The following is a 20,746-nucleotide window of genomic DNA, read 5'->3' as shown; positions in this document are numbered from 1 at the left end:
TCAGGGATCTTTGGATCGTGCCTAGTGTTCCTATGATTATGGGTACAATTTCCACTGCCATGTCCCATATCCTTCTTATTTCTATTTTCAGGTCTTGATACTTATCCATTTTTTCCCTTTCTTTCTCTTCAGCTCTGGTGTCCCATGGTATTGCGACATCAATGAGTGATACTTTCTTCTTGATTTTGTCAATCAACATCACGTCTGGTCTGTTTGCACGTATCACCCTATCTGTTCTGATACCATAGTCCCAGAGGATCTTTGCCTGATCGTTTTCTATCACTCCTTCAGGTTGGTGTTCGTACCGCTTATTACTGCAAGGTAGCTGGTGTTTCTTGCACAGGTTCCAGTGGAGGGCTTTTGCCACTGAATCATGCCTCTTTTTGTACTGGTTCTGTGCAAGTGCCGGACATTCGCTTGCTATGTGGTTTATGGTCTCATTTTTCGTATTGCACTTCCTACATATGGAAGAGATGTTATTTCCATCTATCGTTCTTTGGATATATCTGGTTCTTAGGGCCTGATCTTGTGATTATTATTATTATTATTATTATTATTATTTTATTATTATTATTATTATTATTATAGAAATAACTACATCCTAAGCACTCACCTGGATAAAACTGTAGTGCTCATAGTACTGCCGTTTGATATTTCTTTACATTGACAAGACATCGATATTTTTCTTTATTCATAAAGAATAGATCTAAGCATCATATACAAAGTGACTACCTTTCTACATATACCAAAATACTTTTAAAAGAAATCAGAATGAACAAATTTTGACCAAAGATCACACGACCCATAAAGCTTTCCAAGGATAACAGAAATTCTAAAAGCAATGTGTCATTAATAATAAATATCCAAGAGGCTTTTCTTTTCCTTTCAGAATTCCACAGCTAAACCCCCCTTAATTGTCCATAAATTCAATTGTGACTTGTTTTTCAAATATTCGCTTAAGGATACGACTTCTTCCTCTAATGAAACTGGGGTCACCAGGTCATAATAATCTCATTTGTCTTATCAATTGGTCTCTTGTATTTTTAGGCTTTCCATCGCAAATCCGAAAGACAAAGTTTTTATTAATTTCACCAACTCTTGAATAAGTTAGATCAATTTCATACCCTTTATAAATAAGGACTTAGATGCACTGTCAAATAGCGTTTGGTTTATTTAAAAAATAGTAAAATGGATTTGATAAAAATCCGCATTTTACCAGTTATTTACTAATAACCATTATCTGCTCTACAATTTAAATTATGTTTTTGAAAAACATTATAATAATGACTAGATATTAACAATATATCAGTCCTTTAACTTCATACGAATGTTGTATCGGGGAGATTCACCTTGTATATTACAGTAACTATATTTTATGCTTGACGTAGTGTGATAAGTGTACAGACAATTTACATAAGTGATGATAAGAATGAGGATTACTTCGTATGATAATAATGCAGGCTGATTATTACAGCCCATTGTGAACTGTACGTTGAGTGAACATAATCCATTGGTAATGGAAATTATTTTTTTTTATAATTTCAGTTATGGTCGTTTATAAAACATTATTATACGTAATTGAATATTTTTCTATGGAGGGGGACCTTACCTTACCTTACAGACCTTACATCTTGTTCGGGTTGCCCCAGGTCCCTCAGTGTGAGGCACCTCTAATGTCTACCAGAGAGTTGCTAGTACATCTTCCGGTATATTTTGCATCTTCCAATCTTGGATGGTCTGGGATGCAGTTTAGATATTTGTCGAGCTTATTCTTAAACACATCTACGCTCACTCCTGATATATTCCTCAGATGAGCTGGCAACGCATTGAATAGACGCTGCATTATCGATGCTGGTGCGTAGTGGATTAATGTCCTGTGTGCTTTCCTTATTTTTCCTGGTATAGTTTTGGGCACTATTAATCTACCTCTGCTTGCTCTTTCTGATATTTTTAGTTCCATGATATTTTCTGCTATTCCTTCTATCTGTTTCCATGCCTGAATTATCATGTAGCGTTCTCTTCTCCTTTCTAGACTATATAATTTTAAGAATTGTAGTCTTTCCCAGTAGTCTAGGTCCTTAACTTCTTCTATTCTAGCTGTAAAGGACCTTTGTACACTCTCTATTTGTGCAATATCCTTTTGATAGTGTGGGTACCATATCATATTGCAATATTCAAGTGACTACGAACATATGTTTTATAAAGCATAATCATGTGTTCAGCTCTTGTTTTGAAGTGCCTTAACAACATTCCCATTTTTGCTTTACATTTTGCCAACAGAGTTGCTATTTGATCATTGCATAACATGTTCCTATTCATCATCACACCAAGGTCTTTAACTGCTTCCTTATTTGTGATGGTCTCATTATTAGGTCCCTTATATGCATATAGCTTTCTTTCTCTGTCTCCATAATTTATTGATTCAAATTTATCAGAGTTAAATACCATCCTATTTTACCTCTGTCCAATCATATACTTTGTTAAGGTCTCTTTGTAGAGCGTTCCTATCTTCATCACAAGTAATTTCTCTACTTAGTTCTTGTGTCATCTGCGAAACTACTCACTACCGAATCCTTCACATTATTGTCTATGTCTTCAATCATAATAACAAACAGTATTGCAGCTAACACCGTACCTTGCGGCACACCGGATATTACCTTGACTTCATCCGATTTCTCGTCGTTTGCAATAACTATCTGTTTTCTGTTGTGTAAAAATTCTTTTAACCATCTTCCTACTTTATCCACGATATTGTGTTTCTAATTTTCTTCGCTAATATATTATGGTCTACTTTATCAAAAGCTTTTGCAAAGTCTAATAAACCACATCTGTTTCATTTCCGCTTTTCATATTTTTGAATATGTTCTCACGGTGGACTAACAGTTGGGTTTGTGTACTTTTTCCGGGTACGAAACCATGTTGTCCTTTATTAAACAAATTATTTTTTATTAATGTTTCATAATATTTTTCTTCATTACCCTTTCATACACTTTCATAATATGTGATGTTAGACTCACAGGCCTATAATTACTTGCCTCTAGTCTTGATCCACTTTTGAAAGTAGGGGTAATATATGCTAATTTGGTGCTACATCATAAATCTTGCCTGTATCTACACTTTGTCTTAATAATATTGCAAGTGGCTTTGCGATAGAATGAACTACTTTCTTTAACAAAATAGCAGGAATTCCATCAGCCCTGCAGCAGCTCCATTTTTAATTTCATTAATATAGCCTGCACAATATCAGCTTCATTAATATCTATGTCAGCTAAATATTCACTATTTTCATCACTTACTTCTATATCATTATCTTCATTATCTATTCTAGGGGTGAATTCTCTCTTATATCGTTCTGCCAGTATGTTGCAAATTTCCTTTTTTTCATTCGTTAATCTCCCTTCAATTCTCAGAGGGCCTATTTCTATTCTTTCTTTATTCATCTTCTTCGCATATGAGTATAATAGTTTGGGGTTTTTGCTTGATATTTAATAGGGTTTCTTCCAAGCCTGTTTTTTCATTTTCTTTTGATTGTATAATCTTTTGTTCTGGCATTTTCTTTTCCTATCTTACTTTTAGTTCTATAACTTTCCATGCATTTTTTTCTTTTGCAAGACCTTTTTTCCACTTTCTGATTTTCTGGAACAAGATCCTTCTGTCTCTTGGTATGCATGAATGATGTTTACTTTTCTTCTTCGGTATATATTTTTCCACTATTTTCTCCAATATTTTATATAATATCTCCGTATTTACCCTTATGTCATCACTTACGAAAATGTTATCCCAATCTTTGTTTAATTCTTCATTAATTTCTGACCATTTTTTATATTTTTACTGTAGAAGTTGTATTTTCCATATCCTTCCCACTTTTTCATTCTTGCTTATCTCTATTTCACTTGCTTTGGAATGAAACTGTTATTCTATGACATTATGGTCTGAAATATTCGCTTATATAAACTATTATTTCTTTAACATAATTCATCTCGTTCACAAATACTAGGTCTAAAGTATTTTCCTTTCTTGTTGCAGGTGATTTATTTGTAATGAATTTGTTTTATTCTAGTAGCATATCTAATAGCTTTTCAAATTGCTCTTATCTTCTGCACTACATTACTCTCTTTTTTATATGTATAAAGTACAACCACAATCTCCTATTCGTTCCTTCCTTCTACGAAAGGAAAGTTGAAGTCACCAGATAGGAGAAATAGTCCAGTCCCTTGTGATTTCTACATATATCATCCAATTTTTCAATTAGTTAAGAATTCAAACTCTTTAGTATTAGGAGGTCTATATATTACTATGTTCATCAATTTTTCATATTCAAATTCTACCGCTATTAGTTCACATTCTGAGTTACTATATTTCTCATATATTTTTCCTTGTTTTTTGTCTTTCCCATATATTGCGGTTCCCCCTTGATTCCTATTTTTTCTATCTGATCTATAAGTTTGGAACCCTTTTATTTGATCATCATTCCCAGTCTCTTGGGAATACCAGGTTTCACTTATATTCATTATATCTATTTTCTTTTCATTTTGGTTTAGTTCTTCTAAGTACTCTATTTTTTCTTTTTGAGTTACTCGTAACTAAACCCCTGCGCATTCATCACTATGATGGTTTGCGTGTGTTTCTCCTTCATTTAATACTGGTAGTAATAAGGATTTTCCCATGTCTCTTTCCTGTTCTGGTATGTTGTTCTTTTTTTCATTTCCAGAAATTCTGACATTAAAAAATCCAACTTTTCCATAATATTTGATCTTCCTTCATCATAATTATTCATTTTGTGTCTGAATCTGCAATTTTCTCCGTTTCTGCAATACCTCCTCTTGCATAATAAATACAGTTATTATCTCTTGAGTAGAATTTCGGAGCTGATGCTTTGAAATTTTTTGCTGACACCTCTGCATATCTCATTGGGTGTTTGCTTTTCTCTTTTACCTGATATTCTTGATTTCTCTCTTTATTTGTTTCTTTCTTATTTTGGATTTTATTACTTGGTTGGTTATTTATTTGATTATGATTCATGGCTACAGGGTGCATATATTTGCATTTTTTATGTCGAACTTACATCCTTTTCCTTCTTTTAGGTTTTACATATTTTTGGATGCAGATCTCTGCAATCATCCCCATATCCATCTAAGTATGCACATTTACCATATATTTTCATAGTTTTGACATATCTTAGGATGTTTGTAGTAACATCTTTCTCCAAATCTGCAATTCCCTCTTTCAAAAGGTTGCAGATTTTGTCTTTCTTGTCTATTTTTCCTCTTTCCCGTCATTGTATAGATCTGGTTAGAGCCTCTTCGGGATTTGCTTTTCTGTTGTCATATCGTAATTTATTTCTTCGTAGGTATGCTGCTTTATTGCCTCATATGTAGTATCAATGAGTATCTCTGCATCCACTTTTATCTTGTTCTTTGTTTTCCTTATTTTTTCTGTCATTTCATTTTTGTTTACTTCTCTTCCGTTTTCCTCTTCTTCTTCTTCTTCTTCTTCCTCTTCCTCTTCTTCTTCTTCATCCTCAACTATTTGTACATTCAATCTTGATTTAATAACATTGTTCTATCCATGATAGAACATGTTTTTGAACAAAAAAATTCTTGTATCTTTTCTCAAATCTTGTATTACCATCAGCACCCACTGTGGATGGGTCGGAATGTTGCATGCTAGCAACAATTTTCTGATTAGGTTTTGTGGATTGACTATGCTATACAAACCTTACACAGTTTGCATGCTTTTGGCATTTCTTTTCCTAATGCATCAATTAGGATATTCACAAGATTCACCTTATTCATTTTCTTTTGTCGGAATATGTTGGTTTATGTATATTTTCTTTATGAGTCTCTTGACCACTTGGATTTTATTTGGAACTTCTTCAATTATTTTCAAGATGTTTTCATTAGATTTGTTCCAGTTTGAAGGATTATATCCTTCTAATATATCTATGAATGCTTTTGTATCTTTTTGGTTAGGACTGTTGCTGATTTCATAGATGAGAAATGCCAGTTCCCTTCCTGCTACCTCATCGTATTGCGAATCTGCTAAACACGCCAAATTACGCCACCTCTTCCCGCAGTTGGAACATCAGATCCAGGTGGAGACTTCGAGGAGCTGGGATATCTAGCTTCCACCCCGACAAATGTGGGGGAGAACGAGCTGGGGAATTTGACGGATGGGGGCGGTGGGGGGGATTGATGTTGGAATCCGTTTTTGTTAGCTAATTTCACGTGGATTGAAATGCCTTCCGGTGATGTATAACGTTTTATTTTTCGATAGATAACCGCTTAACCTTTTAATGAAATAATTTAAGAGTGTAACCAAAGAATAATAGCTGCATATCTGGTAGACAATGAACTGAATATTAGTTTTGAAAACACACACACAAAAAAATCCATAGGTTAAAACGGTGTCTTTGGGTCCGTCGGGCAGTTCAATTCTGTTGATGATGGCGAAATCCGTGCAGCCTTTCCCCCCTCCCCCCAGACCACATCATTACTGTAATGGGGCCAGCAAATAATAATACACACAATAAGAAATAAAAATCACTTGCAAACTATGAAGATATAAATATTCTTGTTGGTTAATTTTTTACATGCCTTTTCCTACACTATTAGCTGCATTCTGTTCTAAGTATATGCTGTGAAATCTGTTGACTACTGAGAACATCCTCCAGTAGTAATGGACAGACTGAAGTCCTGGTAATCACAGAGCATCTCAAATTTCATTTGATCATAATCGGCTAAGAATTGAATAGCACATAACCTACGACCTCATCACACATAGTCAACAGATTTCATAGCATATACTGGATATTAAATCGATATTATAATTTCCATTATTTTTACTTCAAGAAAGATTTCAGATGAACACAAACCCAGTCTTTATCCATATGTTTCCTAATATACCGATGATAATTTATTTGTGTTTTTTAAATCAATTTTATGTATAAGTATAAGAAAAAATCAAACGACATGAAACTATAAGCAGCTGGTCGTACTTGGTTAAGATGGAAAAATAATTTCGGTTTTACACATCATTTCGGAGGACGAAATTCTGATAAGATAGGCAGGAATCCCCATTTACCTAAGTAATTAGAGATTACTTTTCGTCAGTAATACTCATAAAACATTGAATAGTAAAACATTAGAGCGACAAATGGTTGTACCTTCTTTACAAATTGTTTTACCTGTGCCATTGTCTCTATCCACCTTAAAATCTCAAAAGCTATTTTTCTCGTTTTATGACTAAATGACACTCGTTTAAACAAATTAAACAAACAGGCAACTCTCTTACCTCTCATTGCTGATTATCCTTCTGCATAAGCTAAAAATGCAAACTGGGCAAAAGAATCCTCGTAGATACAAAAATATACTTTTTATTTCCCAAATTACCTAAACATTAAATGGAACAAAATGAATATAAAATGAAGTAAAAAGAATAAAGTCTGACCCTCAAAAAAAACCGTAAACAGTCATTCTCCTCTCCTGAACTAGATTAAGTAAACACTTCCCCTAAATCTTAGTTTGATTAATTATGTATTTTAAATGGTCAAAGTCTTTAGAGAACCGCTTCTCTTATATGATGCCATGAACCCATCTGAAATAAAGAGACGTTTATTATATCACTCCAACATGTGAAAGATAATTAAAACAAACGTGTACACACTACACTTTTCTCTCTCTTTTCAAAGGGTAACTTTTCCAAAGTCTTATGTTACTCTACCTTCCGATGGGTGTCCTCGGGCCCTCTCCAAATGTGTCTTCTATACCACGCCACAGGTAATCAAAGAATGTGCCCTCTTCTTTGGCATCTCGTATCGTTGGGCCCCATACACCACACGCTACAACCGCACACATGTACACGCCTTTCGAAGTGCCATAGCAACCAAGAGCGCCGCACCCAGTCATGTGATCTCTGAAAGTTCCTCAACCTCATATCATATGGTCACCAGTTCTGACTGTTTTTTTACTTCAGCATTCTTCGAGGAATCAAGCGCTTTTCACTAAGCCCTCCAGTCTCTTTTAAGATATGTATATACACTTCCTTCACAAAAAAAAATTTATTTGATAATCTCGTCCTCTCGTGGATTCGAACCAGCACACAGAGGAGAAATCAAGACTTTAGTGACGTCTTTACCGACTCTCCTATATCTGGGTGGCTCTAGAAGGTTATCATCTTCAAGTTCCGAGGAAGCCTTAAGCAGTCCATAATTCGGTGCTTTTTACGTAGATACCCAATGGGATTTCACGGAAATCCCTAAAACAATTCTGAGACGGCGTGACAATCGAGCCTTTAGTAATCCTATGTTACTATTTTAGGGATAATATGCTTAACGATATTGCAGTCATACTAAAACGCAATACTTCACCTGAAATACTCCTGTCTTCTCATTCCCACACGTAAGTAGCTCGGAGACCCTAACGCCCCAAAGTAATATTTTTACCTGATTTGGATCAGTACATAATAGTACCTGGTTCGTTATATTTCATTTTTGGTAATCCTCTGGAAAGCTGTAGGACATAACCCCTAAGCATAAAGATAAATATGGGACAGACATTTTCCTCATTCGAAGCAGACGACTCAAAACCAATGATAACAAGAGTTCGCTCAATTAAACATTTATTTGATAAGGTAATAAATAGATTCGTTCGGTTAACATCCTAACATCGAAGAGAAGTGTTTTAGTTGTATCCTCCTGAAGATCTTGAAGAACTGCCACGCCTGTCCTGCTCAGCAGCGAAGGCAATCTGGTCCAGGACGAACTGGGGGATTGGGTGGGGGAATTCGGGAGCCACTGGAAGCAGGTCAGACTGAGGCTGGAATCCGTTCTCGTTGGCGACGTATTTCACTTCGACTGGAACGCCCTCGGGTGATGTATAGCTGTAAAAGAGAATGGAATAAAATCGTTTTACATATTTATTCATAGAGCAAAGGTGTTGTAGTTTATGTTGAGAGTCATTAGAGACCGAGTTGGGATATGTACATGGAGACTGACAGTCATAGAGGAATCTTATCCATTTGTAGTCATTAGTTCTTGCTAACAGCTTGCAATGCTAATGCGTATTAAATCTAATAAAAAAAAAGTATGATACTGCTTTCCGTAACTGTTTCTTAAATTATAACGTCTTCATTACAACGCAAATGAATCAATAATGCTAAAATTCATGACTTACGAGAAAAATCCAGAGGACACAACGGTGCCCTTGGGTCCGTCGGGGGTTCCAGCATCGGCCAGTTCGATGCCGTTAGCGGTTTATCGGACGTTTTGAACGGCTGTACCTCCCCGAAGTCAATCCGCTCGGGTCGCGGGATCCGTCCCTCAGGATGGGGATCTCCTCGCTCGAGTCTCCGCCGCCTCTTCCGTACTGGGGCGCGGCAAAGGCCACAACTGCCAAAGCGGCTGAGATGATGACCTGCAGAGTAGAAAATCAATGTGATTACGCAATTCTTATATTTACTGGATTTTTTAAATGAAGCAGCATTGCTTCATAATTCCGTGATGCTATCGGAAATTATAGATCATAATAAATGGATAAATAAGTGAAGTTGATCCTCTTTATGTAATTCATCTTATTCAAGTTCCTGTAGGGAAGTAGTGCCATCAGTAATCCTTCTGTAGTGCACTGTATGCTTTATTGAAGGGCGTTTGCACTATCCCGTCGACCCCAGCTGCATCTCATGTTTGACCTGAGAAATTGACCTTCAGTCCTATTTCTTTTCTTTTAGCCTTGCTGTCCAACTCTTTATCCATAATTGTGGAGTTTTCCCTTAGTTTGGCTTCAGATCTTCGTACTTCATTCCTATTATTTGCTGTCCAACCACTCCAACTGCCTCTTTTCTCTGCCTTAAGGGCTCAACGGCCAAAAAGGCCCCAGCGTTCTAAATTAAATAAAATCTTATTATAGCTATAATGGTTGAGATTACCTTTCACGATCTATATTTGCAAGAATTTCTCAACAAATTTTTATTCAATTTATACTTTTCTGTAATAAACAACAAACTTTAAAATATAACATAACACTGCTGTGTTTTAGGTTTCATTAATGCCACCACCATAAAAAAAATATACAGAAAATAAATAACGAGTTTGAGGTTGTAGACTCGAATAGTCAAGACACCTCGTCTTCTCATCAATGTAGATCACATCCGAGCGAGAGCGATGACGACATATATCACAAATCTGTATGCAAACTTAGGGCAATAATCTTCAGAAGTCTGGCTTTACAAGTTCAATGCCCAGTTGTCTGACTGTCTCCACTGTTATATTCATAGCCTGACTAACTTCAAAAATGTTTCCACAAGCATCGTTGTCTCTACTTACGAACTTCATTGTTGGATGTTGGGGGAAAAATGTGATGATCTTTTGCCAGTTCCATTCATTTATATAGCAAGAGCCACTCCCATCCTAAGAGTTGCCGACTTAGAATATTTGGACAGCGTATAGTCCCAACAGAGGTTGACCAATTGCTGAACTCTGGCCTGCATTGATGCAATCATTAGATGCCCTGGAAAGCGAGACCCCTCGAATTGCATAATCTCTCTCTCTCTCTCTCTCTCTCTCTCTCTCTCTCTCTCTCTCTCTCTCTCTCTCTCTCTCTCTCTCCATATAAATTTGTCCCAATTTCACGGATATCGAGTCTTAAGTTTTAAGAAAAAGTAAACCTAACTTCAGCAACAATTTGTGTTCTTGTTACAAAATCAGAAAATTCTTATCATTTCAGTTTCCCGTGTGAACATGAATTTTAGATCTGAAGAGATTGTATATGGTTAGGTTAGGCATCAGTTTCAAAATCCACATTCACAATTCTCCTTCTTCCAATTACTCCACTTTTCCTAGGATTTATGCCTATAGGGATTTATAAAAGCCCCAATATTAAATCTTATCATAAAAAAAAATCTGCTCTTTTTGTACGTAGTTTTTATTGAACTCGGCTGACAGATGTACAAAATGCACATTTCTAAAAACATTTCTAAAAACTGGTTTATTCTGTGTCAGCACTGCGGGAATTTATGAGGGCAGTTGTCGTTTTTTCCCGATGAGTTTCAAGGTCAAGATCTGTGACCGAGTTTTTATTCCGAGTGAATCTTAATCTTTTGTTTTAATTCCTTTAGTAGCCCCGCATCAGGTAATACAAGAGACACCTGTTACAGAAACCTCTATATATTTAGACGTCCAAACTCGTGCAACTTTCTTTTAGCAAAACCCTGTTGCTAGTTATTATCTCTGAGAACTATTTATGACATATATAGTCACAGAATGATAACCCCATTTTATCAAAATATTGCTTTTAATAGGCAGAAAAAATTAACTTAGTTATACGACATTTTAACTAAAATCTGATGCTCAAAATGTAAATAAAATATTTTAAGACAATAAAAATAAACTAGGGTAAGTAGTAGTTGATATTCCAAATTAATATTTTCATAAATAAATTGAGATTTTCTTTTAAAAATTACAAGTTTTTTTCGGTAATTTCCTGAAGGATGCCACGCTGTATAAAATACATTTTAATTTTTCCCAGTCAGTGAGAGAGCTGTAATCTCTAATCTGATGGTCCACTGAAACAATGTTTTGCCTAAAGGCCTTCTCACACGAGCGGGCCTGATGGCGTGCTCTGGGGTTGACGAGCAAATTCTGGCGGGCTTACCCATGAATGTTGTCCACATGGGTGAGGCGATGGAGAGGTGAGCGTACCCGACGATGCCAGTAGTGTGTTCAGTGTGGTAGGATAAACATGTTGCCTACCGCAAAGAAGAAGATATTGTGTAGCATGATAATTGCTTTGTGTGTGATGAAAAAGAAAAGAATATGGTGCAAAGAATGTCTCATTAAAAGAAATGTATACGGTTAACGTACCTCTGCCAGGGTCGAAGCTCAAGCCATCGAGCGCAACCATGGTGATTTTGCTACAAGACCCATCGGGCAATTTGATGGTTTGCCCGTCAAGTGTGCCCGTTAGAGCACACGTTCGTGTGGACAGGCCTTAAAACAAAAGTCCCCACTGCCCAAGTGAGGGAAAGCAACCCTTTCTGCAGTTGTCATAATAAAACTTGTATGCCCAGTACTTAGCCAATGGGAAAATAAATAGCAGATGGTACTTGTTTTAAATTAGATACTCAAATTATTCCGCCAATGCGGATGACGATGTCCAGGCGTTATATTGCAAATCGTCAAAGATTGCAAATAATCTCTACTTGGACTGCAAAATTATACACATTTTGTAGTATTTAACAGATGTATATAAAACACAATTTAATGCATCAATTTCTAAAGTAAAGATACGTAATTTGAAAGCGTCCTGTACGTTAGAACATGAAGTTGCGTCCGTTCGTCAGCGATATAGCTGGATTACAAAAATCTCTTGAATCCATTTTCATTTGTCAACAGAAGAATCGCATATTGCAGTTGAGCTATAGGAAACTTGTCAAGAGTAGAACGGTGATCAATAACGGATCTATACTGCAACACATATTCCTGTGTTCGATCCTTTAAGGGAAAAATTGCAATATGTTATGTTTAGAACAAAAAGACGACAACAAATAATCGTCCATCAAAAAAGTTAACGCAATATTCAACCACTCTGTTTGAAGCGTGAGTACTTTTTTCTTTCTTCCATGAGAAGAATCATAGTTTACAACACGTGTCCCTATTTCCATATTTTGGGAAAGAAAAAAATAGATGGTTGTGGTCAAAGTGCGCGAAAAAGTATCTCTCCGAACAAGGTCTTGTCTTACAAGTTTTTGCCAAATATTTCAAAAGGATTGGCGTCCTGCGGTAAAAAAAAAAAAAAAAAAAAAAACAAAAAAAAAAAAAATCTTATGCACTGATGGTCCTTTACCACGTTGCTTAATGAGATGAGTTCTCTCACCTTTGGTATTCGAAGCTGCACGTCATGCTAATATGATGTAGTCTAGAGTTCTTACTTGACGGGAAGACGAACGTAAGTGTTTTCATTATAGTACTGATTTCGAACCTTGATCTTATACATATATTTTTTTAATAATCAAGGTCTGGTATTATCAATAGTAAAAATATGATGACAATATATATATATATATATTATATATATATATATATATATATATATATATATATTATATATATATATATATATATATATATATATATATATATATATATATATATATATTATTCTGGTTGTAATTTGATATAGTATATATCCGGGGACTACAACACGATCGTAAATAGTGATCTCCGCTTCAAAATCGTCAAGACAATATTGTCTTAATATTATTGTATTTACAGACTCAATGGTTTCTTTAATGTCATGTTTCGGCCATTTTTACATCGACAAGACATATATTTTTCTTTACCAACTATTTCATATGAAGGGCAAATGATCAGCAGTATCATAAAAAATAAATCTAAGCATCATAAACAGTGACTACCTTTCTACATATACCAGAATACTTTTAAGAGAAAACAGGAAGGACAAGTTTGGACAAAAGAATACACAACCCATAAAGCTTTCCAAGGACTACAGAAATTCTAAAAGCAATGTGTCATTAATAATAAATATCCAAGAGGCTTTTCTTTCTTTCATAATTCCACAGTTAAACCCCCCAAATTGTCCATAAATTCAATTGTGACTTGTTTTCAAATATTCGCTTAAGGACACGGCTTCTTCCTCTTATGGCACTGGGGTCACCAGGTCATAAAATAATTCTTCATTGTCTTATCAATAGTTTTTCTTTGTAATTTTACGCTTTACATCTCAAATCCGAGAGGGCAAATTTTTTATTAATTTCACCAACTCTTGAATAAGTTAGATTAATTTTATATCCGTTATAAATAAGGACTTAGATGTACTGTCAAATTGCGTTCGGTTTATTTAAAAAATAGTAAAACACATAATAAACATAATAATAATGATTAGATATTAACATTATATCATTCCCTTCACTTTATACGACTGTTGTACTGGGGAGAATCGCCTTGTATATTACAGTAACAATAGTTTATGCTTGACGTAGTGTGATAAGTGAACAGGAAATTTACAGTAGTTATAAGTATGAGGATTAGGTCGTATAATAATGATGCAGGGTGGTTATTACAGACCATTGTGAACTGTACGTTGAGTGAACATAATCCATTGGTAATGGAAATTATTTTTTTATATAATTTCAGATATGGTCGTTTATAAAACATTATAATACGTAATTGAATATTTTAATATGGAGGGGAAGGAGGAACATCAGATCCAGGTGGAGACTTCGAGGAGCTGCGATGTCTATCTTCCCCAGCGGCAAATGTGGGTGAGAACGAGCTGGGGAATTGGACGGGGGTGTGGTGTTTAATGTTGGAATCCGTTTTCGTTAGCTACTTATTTCACGTGAATTGAAATGCCTTCCGGTGATGCATAACTTTTCGTTTTTCGATAAATAGCCGCTTAACCTTTTAATGCAATAATTTAAGAGTGTAACCAGAGAGTAATGGCTTTCTGCATATCTGGTAGACAATGAACTAAATATTAATTTTGAAAACACAAGACATAAAATCGAGAGTCCAAAACAGTGTCTTTAGGTCCATCCAACAGGTCAAGGCTGTTGATGGCGATATACTCGCAGCCTTCCCCTCCCCCTAACCCCTCCCAACCATCCATAATTATAATGGAGGCCAGCAAATAATACTACGCAAAAAAAGAAATGGAGACATAAATACACTAATTAGTCCATTTTACATGGTATATCGAAAATATGATCTCAATAGTCAGCAGATGTCACAGCATATAATAAGAGTAGAACGTTATGAACGTATAGAAATTAAATCGATATTCCAATTTTGAATATTTTTACTGCTAGTAATATTCCAGATCAACACAAACCCAGTCTTTATTCATATGTTTCCTAATATACCACTGATATTTTATTTGTGTTTTTTAAATCAATTTTAATATAAGTGTAAGAAAAAATCAAGCGCCATAAAAGTATAAGCAGCTGATCGTAATTGGTTAAGATGAAAAAACAATTTCGGCTTTACATATCATTCGGGAGGATGAAATTCGAATAAGATAGATTGGAATCCCCATTTACCTAAGCTGGTTAATTACTACTTTTCATCGGTAATTATTTACAAAACTTTGTATAATAAAAGATTAGAGCAACAAATGGCCGCGCCCTCTTTAGAAATAATGTTTTACATGTGCCAGTGTCTTTATTTTCTTCACGAAAAAAAAAAAATTGATAATCCCATCCTCTCGTGAACGCAAACCAGCGCAAAGAGGAGAAATTAGAGCTTCAGTGACGTCTATACCGACTGCCCTTAAAATGGATGATCGTCTTCAGTTCCAAGGAAGCCTCAAACAGTACATAATCCGGTGCTTAGTACGGAGAGACCCAATGGGATTTAACGGAAATCCCTAAAGTAATTCTGAGGCGGTGTGATAATCGAGCCTTTAGTAATCCTATGCTACTATTTTAGGGAAAATATGCTTAACGATACTGACGTCACACTGAAACGCAATACTTGACCTTATCATTGCCAGCCGTAAGTAGCTCGTAGACCTTAACGCCCCCTAGTACCTATAAGGAATCATTTTACCTAATTCAGAAGAGTACTTGATAGTACCTGGTTCGTTATATTTAATTTCTGGTACTCCTGTGGATGGTTGTAGGACATAACATAGCCCGTAAGCATTAAGGTAAATAGAGGACAGAAGACTCAAAACTAATGAAAACAAGACCTCACTCAATTTAACATTTATTTGATAAGGTAATAAATAGATTCGTTCGGCTAACATCCTAACATCGAAGAGAAGTTTTTTAGTTGTATCCTCCTGAGGATCTTGAAGAACTGCCACGCCTGTCCTGCTCAGCAGCGAAGGCGATCTGGTCCAGGACGAACTGGGGGATTGGGTGGGGGAATTCGGGAGCCACTGGAAGCAGGTCAGACTGGGGCTGGAATCCGTTCTCGTTGGCGACGTATTTCACTTCGACTGGAACGCCCTCGGGTGATGTATAGCTGTAAAAGATAATGGAATAAAATCGCTTAACTTATTTATTCAAAGAGCAAAGGTGTTGTAGTTTATGTTGAGGGTAATTAGATAACGAGTTGGGATACGTCAATGGAGACTGACAGTCATAGGGGAATTTTATCCATTTGTAGTCATTAGTTCTTGCTAACAGCTTATCATGCTAATGCGTCTTAAATCTAATACAAAAAATAGTATGATACTGATTTTCGTAACTGTTTCTTAAATTAGAACGTCTTCAATACAACGCAAGTGAATCAATAATGCTAAAATTCATGACTTACGAGAAAAATCCAGAGGACACAACGGTGCCCTTGGGTCCGTCGGGGGTTCCAGCATCGGCAAGTTCGATGCCGTTGGCGGTTTCGACGTTGACGCTGTACCTCCCGAAGTCATCGCGGTCGCGATCGTCCCTCAGGATGGGGATCTCCTCGCTCGAGTCTCCGCCGCCTCTTCCGTACTGGGGCGCGGCAAAGGCCACAACTGCCAAAGCGGCTGAGATGATGACCTGCAGAGTAGAAAATCAATGTGATTACGCAATTCTTATATTCACTGGATTTTTTTTTTTTTTTTTTTCTGATGAAGCAGCATTGCTTCATAATTCCGTGATGCTATCGGAAGTTATAGATCATAATAAATGGATAAATAAGTGAAGTTGACCCTCTTTAAGTAATTCATCTTATTCAAGTTCCTGTAGGGAAGTAGTGCCATCATTGCTCCTTCCGTAGTACACTGTATGCTTTATTGTAGGGCGTTTGCATCATCCCTTCCGCCCCAGCTACATCTCATGTTTGACCTGAGAATTGACCTCCATTCCCATTTCCTTTCTTTAGTTTTGCTGTCCAACTCTTTCCCCATAACTGTGGAGTTTTCTCTCAGTTCGGCTTCAGATCCTCGTACTTCATCTCTCTTTTCTAAATCTCTTTGCCTTACTGTCCAACCCCTCCAACTACCTCTTTTCTCTGCCTTAAGGGCTGAATGGCCAAAAGGGTCCCAGTGCTAAAAATCAAATAAAATCTTATTATAGCTATAATGGTTGTGATTACCTTTCGCGATCTATATTTGCAAGAATTTCTCAACAAATGTTTATTTAGTTTATCATTTCTATGCAATAAACAACCAAATTAAAAAGATAAGATAATACTGATGTGTTTTAGGTTTTAGTAAAGCCACCACCAGAAAAAAGACTTTTAAAAAATAAATAACGAGTTTGAGGTTGTAGACTCGAATAGTCAAGACATCTCGTCTTCTCGTCATTGTAGATCATATTCGAGCGAGAGCGAGGACGCATATATCACGAATCTGTATGCAAACTTAGCCAATAGTCTTCAGAAATCTGGCGTTACAAGTTCAATGCCCAGTTGTCTGACTGTCTCCAATGTTAAGTTCATAACCTGACTAACTTCAAAAATGTTTCCACAAGCGTCCTTGTCTCTACTTACGAACTTCATTGTTGGATGTTGGGGGGAAAATGTGATGATCTTTTGCCAGTTCCATTCATTTATATAGCAAGAGCCACTCCCATCCTAAGAGTTGCCGATTTAGAATATTTGGACAGCTTATAGTCCTAACCGAAGGTTAACCAATTGCTGAACTCTGGCCTGCATTGATGCAATCATCAGATGCTCTGGAAGGCAGGATCCCTGGAATCTCTCTCTCTCTCTCTCTCTCTCTCTCTCTCTCTCTCTATCTCTCCTCTATCTCTCTCTCTCTCTCTCTCTCTCTCTTCCTCTCTTTTTCTATATATATAAATTTAAATTTGTCCCAATTTCACGTATATCGAATATTAAGTTTTAAGAAAAAGTAAACCTAACTTCTGGAATAATTTGTGTTCTTAAAAAATCACAAATTTTTTATCCTTCAAGTTTCCCGTGTGAACATGAATTTTAGATCTGAAGAGATTGTATATGGTTAGGTTCGGCATCAGTTTCAAAATCCACATTCACAATTCACTTTTCTTCCAATTACACTACTTTTCTTAGGATTTATGTCCAGAGGGACTTATAGAAGCCCCCATATTAAATCTTATTATAACATGAAAAAAAAAACAAAATCTGCTCTTTTGTAGTTGGCTATATTGAACTTAACTGACAGATGTACAAAATGCGCATTTCTAAAAACATGCAATATTGTAAAACATTTCTAAAAACAAAAACGGGTTATTCTGTGTCAGCACTGCGGTAATTTATGAGGTCACTATCGTTTTTTTCCCGATGGGTTTCAAGGTCAAGATCTGTGACCGAGTTTTTATTCCGAGTGAATCTTAATCCTTTATTTTAATTCCTTTGGTAACCTCGAATTAGGTACTACAAGAGACGCCTGATACAGAAACTTCTACATATTTAGACGTTCTAATAATAATTGTCTTAATTGCAAAGAACTAATGATTTAGCAAAACCCTGTTGCTAGGTATTATATTTGAGAACTGCTTAGGACATATTTAGTAGGTACAGAATGATAACCTCATTTAATCAAAATATTGTTTTTGATAGCCAAAAAAAAAAAATTAACTTGGTTATACATTTTTACTAAAATCTGATACTCTAAATGTAAATGAAAATTTTAAACAGACTTTAAAAAAATAAGGTCACTAGTAGTTGCAATACAAATTAATATTTTCATAAATAAATTTAAATTTTCTTTAAAAAAAGTACGAGTTTTTGTTTTCGGTCATTCCTGAAGGATATCACGCGGTATAAAAACACTATAATTTTTCTCAGTCAGTGAGAGAGTTATAATCTGATGGTCCATTGAAACAATGATTTGCCTAAAACAAATGTCCGCACTGCCCAAGTGAGGGAAAGCTACCCTGTCTGTAGCTGTCTAATAAAACTAGCATGCCCCTATCCTTCGTCAGTGGGAGAATAATAGCTGATGGTACTTGTTTTAAATTAGATACTCAAAGTATTTCGTCAATGCAGATGACGATGTCCAAGCGTTGTATTGCAATTCGTTAAAGATTGCAAATAATCTCTACTTCGACTGCAAAATTATACACATTTTGTAATATTTAACGGTTCTATATAAGTCATGATTTAATACATCGATTTGTCAAGAAAAGATATGTAATTTGAAAGCGTCCTTTTATGTTAGCACATAAACTTGCGTCTGTTCGTCAGCGATATAGTTGGATTACAAAAATCTCTCGAATCCATTTTCATTTGTCAACAGAAGATTAGCATATTGCAGTTGAGCTCTGTCAGACTTGTCAAGAGAAGAACGATGATCGATAACGGATCTATACTGCAACACGCATTCCTGTGTCTAATCCTTCAAGGAAAAAATCGCAATATGTTTTATTTAGAACAAAAACACGAGAAAAAGTTATCAACCCTCACAGAAGTTAACGCAATATTCAACCATTGTGTTTGAAGCGCGAGTTCCTTTTTCGTTCTTCCATGAGAAGCAGCATAGTTTACAACACGTGTCCCTATATCCATATTTTCGGTAAGAAAAAATAGATTGTTGTGGGTCAAGTGCGCGAAAAGTAAGTCTCTCTGATCACGTCTTGTCTTACTAGTTTTTGCCAAATATTTCAAAAGGACTGGCCTCCTGCGGGGGGAAAAAATCTTCTTCTGCACTGATGATCCTTTACATCGTTGCTTAATGAGATAAGTTCTCTCACCTTTGGTATTCGAAGCTGCACGTCATGCTAATATGATGTAGTCTAGAGTTCTTAATTGATGGGAAGACGACCGTAAGTGTTTTCATCATAGTACTGATTTAGAACTTTATCGTGTACATATATTCTGCATTATTGCGACCATTATAATCTGATTTTCTAGTTATTATCGTTATTAAGCAGGAAACAGACCTTCTCGGATACATGTTTTATTAAAAGGAATTGCATAGTTAACTAAATTCATCTTAAAAAAATTTCTCAATTTATCTGATAAATCTTTTGTCATAATCCGCGAGACTACTAAGTAATTGGCCTCTATTCATGGTGTTATTCTGGCGGTATATTGAATATCAAGGTCTGATATTATGAATACTAGAATATATGTATATATATATATATATATATATATATATATATATATATATAATATAAATATATATATATATATATATTATCATATATATATATATATATATATATATATATATATATATATATATATATATATATATATATATATTATTCTGGTTGTATTTTAATATATATCCGGAGACTACAACGCGATCGTAAATAGTGATCTCCCCTGCAAATTCGTTGATAAAGTATTTTCTTCATTATTAATTTATTAGTTTTCAAAGTCAGTTGCTTCTTTAATGTCGACATGTTTCGGCCATTATTATTATCATTATTATTATTATTATTATTATTATTATTATTATTATTATTATTATTATTATTATTATTATTATTATTATTATTATTATTATTATTATTATTATAGAAATAACTACAACCTAAGCATTCACCAGAATCAAACTGTACTGTTCATAGTACTGCCGTTTGATATTTGTTTACATTGACAAGACATGGATATTTACCAATACCTTTAAAAGAAATCAGAATGAAAAAATTTGACCAAAGAGCACTCGACACAGAAAGTTTTCTAAAGCTACCAGAAATTCTAAAAGCAATGTGTCATCAATAGCAAATATTCAAGAGGCTATTTTTTCTTTCAGAATTCCATATCTAAACCCTCTTAATTACCCATAAATTCAATTGTGACTTGTTTTTCAAATATTCACTTGAGGAGACGACTTCTTCCTCATATGGCACTGGGGTCACCAGGTCATAA

General features: G+C 35.3%; 1 protein-coding gene and 1 long non-coding RNA gene across 3 annotated transcripts in view; both read right to left on the bottom strand.

Annotated features, from left to right (window-relative positions):
* Positions 1 to 8,602: 8,602 nt before the first annotated feature.
* LOC135206621 (uncharacterized) lies at positions 8,603 to 9,255 on the bottom strand. The gene is made up of 2 exons (XR_010312802.1): positions 9,174 to 9,255; positions 8,603 to 8,880 (listed from the first exon to the last, which is right to left on the bottom strand). It is a non-coding gene; the product is annotated as an uncharacterized LOC135206621 (long non-coding RNA).
* Positions 9,256 to 15,705: 6,450 nt separating this feature from the next.
* The window catches only part of LOC135206619 (cuticle protein AMP1A-like), a 10,318-nt gene continuing 5,277 nt past the window's right edge, over positions 15,706 to 20,746 (bottom strand). Inside the window, exons 1-3 of one of the 2 annotated variants that reach the window (XM_064237961.1) lie at positions 17,435 to 17,508; positions 16,277 to 16,500; positions 15,706 to 15,982 (exon numbers count right to left, since the gene is read on the bottom strand). In XM_064237961.1, the coding sequence (XP_064094031.1) occupies positions 15,784 to 15,982; positions 16,277 to 16,500; positions 17,435 to 17,443 (432 nt within the window). In that variant the 5' untranslated portion in view covers positions 17,444 to 17,508 and the 3' untranslated portion in view covers positions 15,706 to 15,783. Of the gene's footprint in view, positions 15,983 to 16,276; positions 16,501 to 17,434; positions 17,509 to 20,746 lie in introns of those variants that run through there. The other variant, XM_064237960.1, reaches the window with a different exon arrangement.

This window comes from Macrobrachium nipponense, chromosome 31, assembly GCF_015104395.2.
Source record: "Macrobrachium nipponense isolate FS-2020 chromosome 31, ASM1510439v2, whole genome shotgun sequence".
NCBI classification, from domain to species: domain Eukaryota; kingdom Metazoa; phylum Arthropoda; class Malacostraca; order Decapoda; family Palaemonidae; genus Macrobrachium; species Macrobrachium nipponense.
The sequence above is the reverse complement of the archived record's forward strand: the minus strand, read 5'-3'. Positions and strand labels throughout refer to the sequence as shown.